Consider the following 6,042-nt stretch of genomic DNA (forward strand, 5'->3'; position numbering starts at 1 on the left):
AGTAGAAGGCCCTCCGCAGTTGCGACACAGTGACGTACAACTTTAGAAGAGCAGATATTCAGGACTGCTGATGGGATACTGTGTGTAGCGTGTGTTGAAGTGCGCAGGCGCGTCATCGTATGACATGCAGTGAGCATAATCGAAGCGCGAAATCTGCTATTATAATTGTGAACCAAGAAAATCTATTGCGCTAAAGCTAGCCTGCATGAATGGAGAAACACGAACACTAGGACAAACTTTTCTTCACCTACGAAAATTCTCTGAAAGCTGTGTAGCCGCACTGCTGCATTTGGGCGGGCCGTAAGGTGTAATTACTTCGTAACGCATGCTGAATAAATTTTTTTTTGCCTCCATATTCAACTATGTATTCCTTGCAGTGGAAGGTGTTTGGCTGCCGGGCTCAAGCTCGTGAGTTCGGTCCGCCGCATAAAAGATTTAGAGAGCAAGGAATTATCAGCCTTCCTTCGTTGGCCTTGGTGTAAAATGAACTTCGCACAAATGAAAAACAATTGGGTATTGAGGGAGGGGGGAAAGCACTTGAGCTGCGCTTTTAAGGGTATGACGCAACAGCGATGTCTACAGTTTGCCTGCTCCTCTCACGGATCCTGTAGTTCGTGTATACGGACTATGCTACTCGCCTAATTAGAAATCCTTTGATTTGTTCTTCTAATATCTCACACATGCCCTTAAGCGTACAGTCGAATGTGAAAAGCCACCCGGAGCTCCGCTTAACCAAGCCGCAATGGCGAGCCTGCGTGCCCCATATAAGGGTAGAGTGCCTGTCTCGATTGTAAGGCTCCTGGAAGACTAGATTCTGATCTTCGTCCTCCCATCTGAAAGGAGATACCCGAGTTGGCAGCTCTTGCCAAATCGCCCTTGTAATATGCTATCGTGACGTCAGACAGCCCGGAGACCAATCAGCACCTGTCCATTCTAGCCACCAGCTATCACCTGCCAAAGTCATTTCCGTGAGTTTCACTCCGAGTACCTACGCCATATACCGGAGAAAGGAATCTAATTGTTCTTTTGAGGCTATCGTATTAAAAAATAATGAGCCCAAAAACTCTCGATTTCATCATCATCATCATCATCATCATCATCATCATCAGATTGAATACACCCTCTGCAGGACGAAGGCCTCTCCCATGCTCCTCCAATTAACCCGGTCCTGTGGTAGCTGCATCCACTTGACCCCTGCGAACTTCTTAACCTCATCCGCCCACCTAACTTTCTGCGGCCCCCTGCTACGCTTTCCTTCCCTTGGAATCCAGTTTGTTACCCTAAGCGACCATCGGTTATCCTCTCTTCGTCCTACATGTCCTGCCCATGCCCATTTCTTCATGACTTCCACTGGAATGTCAGTAACTTGACTTATTTCCCTGACCCACTCTGCACGTGTCCTATCTCTTAATGTTACTCCTACCATTTTTAGTTCCAGTTCCATAGCCCTCTGCGTTGTCCTCAACTTAGGTAGAACCATTTTGTTAGCCTCCAAGTTTCAGCCCCATAGGTGAGTTCATAACCTCCTTTCTCTTACCTCCTGCATGTGTTCCATAGCGGTTCTCCACGCCTGGAAGAAGCTCTGGCTGTCGTTCAGGCGAGGCATGCTGTGGCCGCTTTCGTGGCGCAAGTCTGACTCGCGCGGCAGCCTCGTCACGAGGGCTATCCGGCGGGCGCTGAACAGAGCCCTGCGCTTGGTGCCGCTGTCCATCCAGAGGCTGGAATCCAGATTTTGGATGGCGACGTCCTGCACCGCGTGGAACATCCTGCGTACCCTCAGTAGCAACTCGTCCGGCAGCGTCCTCCGGAAGAGAGGGAGTGTCAACGCCGGCCTGGTTGACTGCGGCCGAAACGGGTAATCATGGGGCAGTAAGTGATCTGAAGGATCAGGATACGAAACTCAAAGGCCTACAGCCATCGGCGAGCGGACAAAAGTAGCCGACGAGAGACTAATCGAAAGGGTCGTGGAGCGGCACTCGTTGCCGCTCATGTCTTAGTGGAGATAAAAAAAGCACTGATCATGAAAACCTGGACTCCTAGACTTCAATAACAGAGTGGCATAATTTCGTTTTGCAGCTTATGCATAAATTCACATGAATTTTGTTGGCCATACAATGTTTATATTCTCCCCCCCGGTTGTATGCAACTCTCACTGAACCCTTGCTGGTGGGATAATACCTGAATAACATTCACTCTTCGTACGAGTAAAACTACACTTGCTTTAAATTTTCAGTTCAAACACATCTTTTGAAATTGAGCATTCAGGTATTATTCACTTTTAGAGACGAAAGCAGGCCTATAGCTTTCTCAAAACATTCGGGCATATGAGCAGGATGAATTCGTTCAACTTTAGTTATTCCAGCAAAGCTTCGCATCTCTACCTTGCAACTCGGAATTTATCCCTTCCCGACAATATTCGTCCGTACCCTGCCATCGGCTTCGCTCTCTGGATACCCGTTGAAGATGAGAGTGCCAAACGGGTGGTGGGGCTGAGCTCAGGCTTCGAACATGAATGATTTTATTTTCAAACAGCGGTTGTTCTGCACAAAAATCCCTGATTGTCTTTTGTAGTTCCTAGCAATTGCTGCTATGGGTACTGATGACTTCGATAGGTGTTATTTCTTTGTTATTATTATAAAGAGAAAGGCTCGAATTTCGTAATATTGCCGCAATTAAATTTCAACTCCAATTGACAAATACAAAACGGAAAGGCCACAATGCCGGTACACATCTAGGTTTCGAGCTGGATATTTGTCATAAATTGCAGTAGCACACCCAACTTACCTCATCGATTCGGTTCAGGCAACGTTCGGCGGCTTCCCTCTTTCCCACGCCGTACGCCCGACTGATGTCGGCGTGGAAGAAGCTCCCAAGGTCCCTTGCCACGCTCCAGCCGACAGCTAGTGCGTAAGCGTTCGCCTTGTCGGCGTCCATCTGCAAGAGCTTGTTGAGTCCTTGCAAAAGGCTCATGCTCTCGACCACGACATTGTCGCTGGCGAACTCGCTATCTGCGGTGCCGAACGCCTTGGCTACAGATGCGGTCCAATCGAATGCGTGGGTGCTCGAGACATTGGGTGTCATCTCTTTTATAGGCAGCCCGACAAATCTGCTCGAACGGGTATCGTTCATGGACGCAACCAATACGCTGGCAATGTCATCCTCGAGCGTGCGGAGGCTGGCTGCGATGCTCTTTGCGTGAGCAGTCTCGTTGACACCAAAAACGCTGAGGTACGGCGCCAGGATCTGGCTATACGTGCTGTTTTCCAATAGCAACCGACGCTTGCCTTCCCATTCGAGGTAGCTGTCGCTGCGGGTCAGTATGAACGTGGGCCTTCGCGTTGACGAGTTCACGTGCAGTACTCTGAGCGAAAACCACACGTCCACATTCCAGCGTAGAGACATCTCGACTAGTGTGGCTAGCGTGTCGCGGCTCGTGGCATTCACACCAGCATCAGGCCAGATGAGGTTCATTTCAAGCATGAACCGCTGTAGCTCAGTGATAGATCCGGCTCCCGACTCGTGCTGGTCGACACACATTTGCAGTAACCTCCCAGCTAAGAGGGACTTGTTAGGAGTTCGTGGATCCGCGCTGTAGTTGTGCAGCCACTCCCCGAGTACGGAGTCGATAAGCCGCTGCCTTGTCTGCGAGAGGATGCTCTTGCCGCGCAGCTGTAAGCCGTGGCAGACGTAAGCGTAGAAGTTGTTGCATGGGTGCACGGTGTCGGAGAGAGAGGCGCGTAGTATGCCCGAGTAGTCCAGGCACGGTTCCAGGCTGCAGACGTTGAGGGAGGGAACAGCATCAGTGCTGCCCTTCGGATATCCATAGCGCATTAGCAGGATTACGAAAACGGTGAAGAGTAGTACCCCGACAGCAACCAGCGTCAGCTTCTTGTTGGCGTCGGAGCCCTCGGCTGCTGTCGCAACGCCGGCAACCTCGGACAGGCTCTCAGAAAGCACTTCCGGAGTCTGAAAGTGTACGGAAACAGTTCAAGTGAAGAGAATTTTGGGATGCGCGCCACAAAGGGAAGAGCCAAGAAAAGAATGAACACTTCAGCACGATAACAAATTCACAGAATGCACGCTATAGAAGCGCGAGATTAGTCTTCGATATTTTTCATAACTAAACCTCCCGGTGAGGCTTTCTTCATGAACTGCATCATTTCTTTTTTTTTCAAATTTTCTACTCACCCGCCTTGAATGTTTTATACCGACCGGAAGTCAGCATGCGGATTAATTCCCGTTCATGCTCAAGCACATGCCGCGTCCCTCGTCTGCTCCTTGTTCCACTTATTTCCGGATTGTGGCTGATATTTTATGTTTGCAATGAAGCAACAGGTCTCCCCCAGTGTGATGAGCGTCCAAAAATTGCGGAAGACGCTCATCACAAAGGTTGATCACAGATGAACTAGAGCACCACGATACCGCGGTGCAAATCACAGAGGATTATAATCATCATCATCATCATCATCATCATCATCATCATGAGGGTTATCGAGGATGCATAAAACCCGCAGTTGGGGCGCCCTACAATTTCGATTTTTAAGATAAAGGAAGAAACACAACTGGGTTGACAGAAATCACATCTGAACTATAAGAACAACATTGCGACTATGTGGACAGCACCAATCCTTAGCGGCAAGTCAGCATTATTATTCCACCCATTCCTGATGCAAATTTAACAACCTCGACCACTACTAACGCCGAAGCGCCACTTTGGTTAGGACGCGTATAACACATTCTACCACTTCCGGTAACTTACCATGGAGGGAGAAACAGAATTAAAGTATGATGGATCGTCCACATACTGTCGATAACGCTGCCTATCTTGTTCTGAACTGGGGTCCATGAAATGCTGTGCTGTGCTCCGCACGGAAAACGGCACCGAATACGACTGCTGGCGTCGCGGCGCGAGAGCACCTTCTTCTTCTTCCACCTTGATCAACGCCACATAACCACGAAGGAGGATTGGCCAGCGTTCATTGTTGACTCCCAAATGTACTACAGATACTAAATTAGTGTAATAAATCAATTATCGACTAAACAAAAGCCCAGGATTTAAGATCATAGAATTGAATGAAAGCAAAAGAAAAAAAAAAAACGAGCAGTTTTGGAAGTTTGTAAATTTGAAATACAATTAGTAAGAAAATCTGTCCGTAGCTATGATGTAGTTATGTAAATAATGACGAACTTTAGGCAACGCAAATCCTCTTGCACTCTCACCTAAGGAGAGAAAAAGCGGATAAGACAAAATAAATCACAATTGTGCTATTAGAAATTCGAAATGCACCCTTCTATGATGTGAAAATCTTCAGTGAGCGAGAAGGAAATGATCAATAGTTTCAATCTCACCGCAAGCTTCACAAAGGTTTGTGGGACTGAACCTGCATCTACATAAAGATCTAGGCGGGGGATCCCGCAGCGCATAAGAGTCATCGTTATCTATAACTGCCGCGATTTACATGAACGAACTTTCCATGAGTAAATGAGATGTTGGTATTCTGCTGAAGACAAGGGATCATTGCATTGATAGCGCTGAAAACGATACACTCCAAAAATGATGGAATGAGGAATGATACATAGAACAGGTGCATCAAGATCTGATTTAGCCAAGAAAGTCTACCGGTTCGTTCCGGAAAATAACGCAGTGACCTGGGACCCCGATGAAGCGTATTTATTTCTCCCATACCGGTATGAAATACTTTCGTGAGCGGCTCAAAAGAGCCTCCCGTGCTGACTCCAATGACAATGAAACAGAGAGACAGTCTGACAGAAAAATTATTTTCGACTGAATGCAGGGAACTTTTAAAAGTGCAAGCCCAATTGCCATAAACTATGCTAAAAAGATCCGTGTGTAATGGGGGACGCGCACCCAAAACCTACAGAAAAGAGACTGAAAAAATTCCAATCGCTGCCTTCTGTACGGTCACAGACGCATCCGTGGTGATTACAGTGTAAATCGGGAACTTTTCAAGGTGATAAGATAACAGACTAGATATTAGACTTGAAAGTGAGTGCTTTACATTAGATGGAAATAGAGAATCA

General features: G+C 47.6%; 1 protein-coding gene across 1 annotated transcript; it reads right to left on the reverse strand.

The window, feature by feature from the left end:
• Window positions 1–196: 196 nt before the first annotated feature.
• LOC146184983 (uncharacterized) lies at window positions 197–3,831 on the reverse strand. Its single transcript, XM_084605857.1, has 3 exons — window positions 2,785–3,831; window positions 1,538–1,766; window positions 197–201 (listed from the first exon to the last, which is right to left on the reverse strand). Exons 1-3 carry the CDS (start codon window positions 3,829–3,831, stop codon window positions 197–199), a joined length of 1,281 nt encoding a protein of 426 aa, XP_084461983.1.
• Window positions 3,832–6,042: the final 2,211 nt, after the last annotated feature.

Source organism: Amblyomma maculatum, chromosome 6, assembly GCF_055883805.1.
Source record: "Amblyomma maculatum isolate TAMU_Amacu chromosome 6, ASM5588380v1, whole genome shotgun sequence".
Classification (NCBI taxonomy): domain Eukaryota; kingdom Metazoa; phylum Arthropoda; class Arachnida; order Ixodida; family Ixodidae; genus Amblyomma; species Amblyomma maculatum.

Coding starts and splice junctions, on each gene's coding strand:
- LOC146184983 (XM_084605857.1), bottom strand. CDS start 3,831: ATGCGCTATGGATATCCGAAGGGCAGCACTGATGCTGTTCCCTCCCTC. Junction 1,767..2,784: donor GCCTGAACCGAATCGATGAG/GTAAGTTGGGTG, acceptor GAGGGTACGCAG/GATGTTCCACGCGGTGCAGG.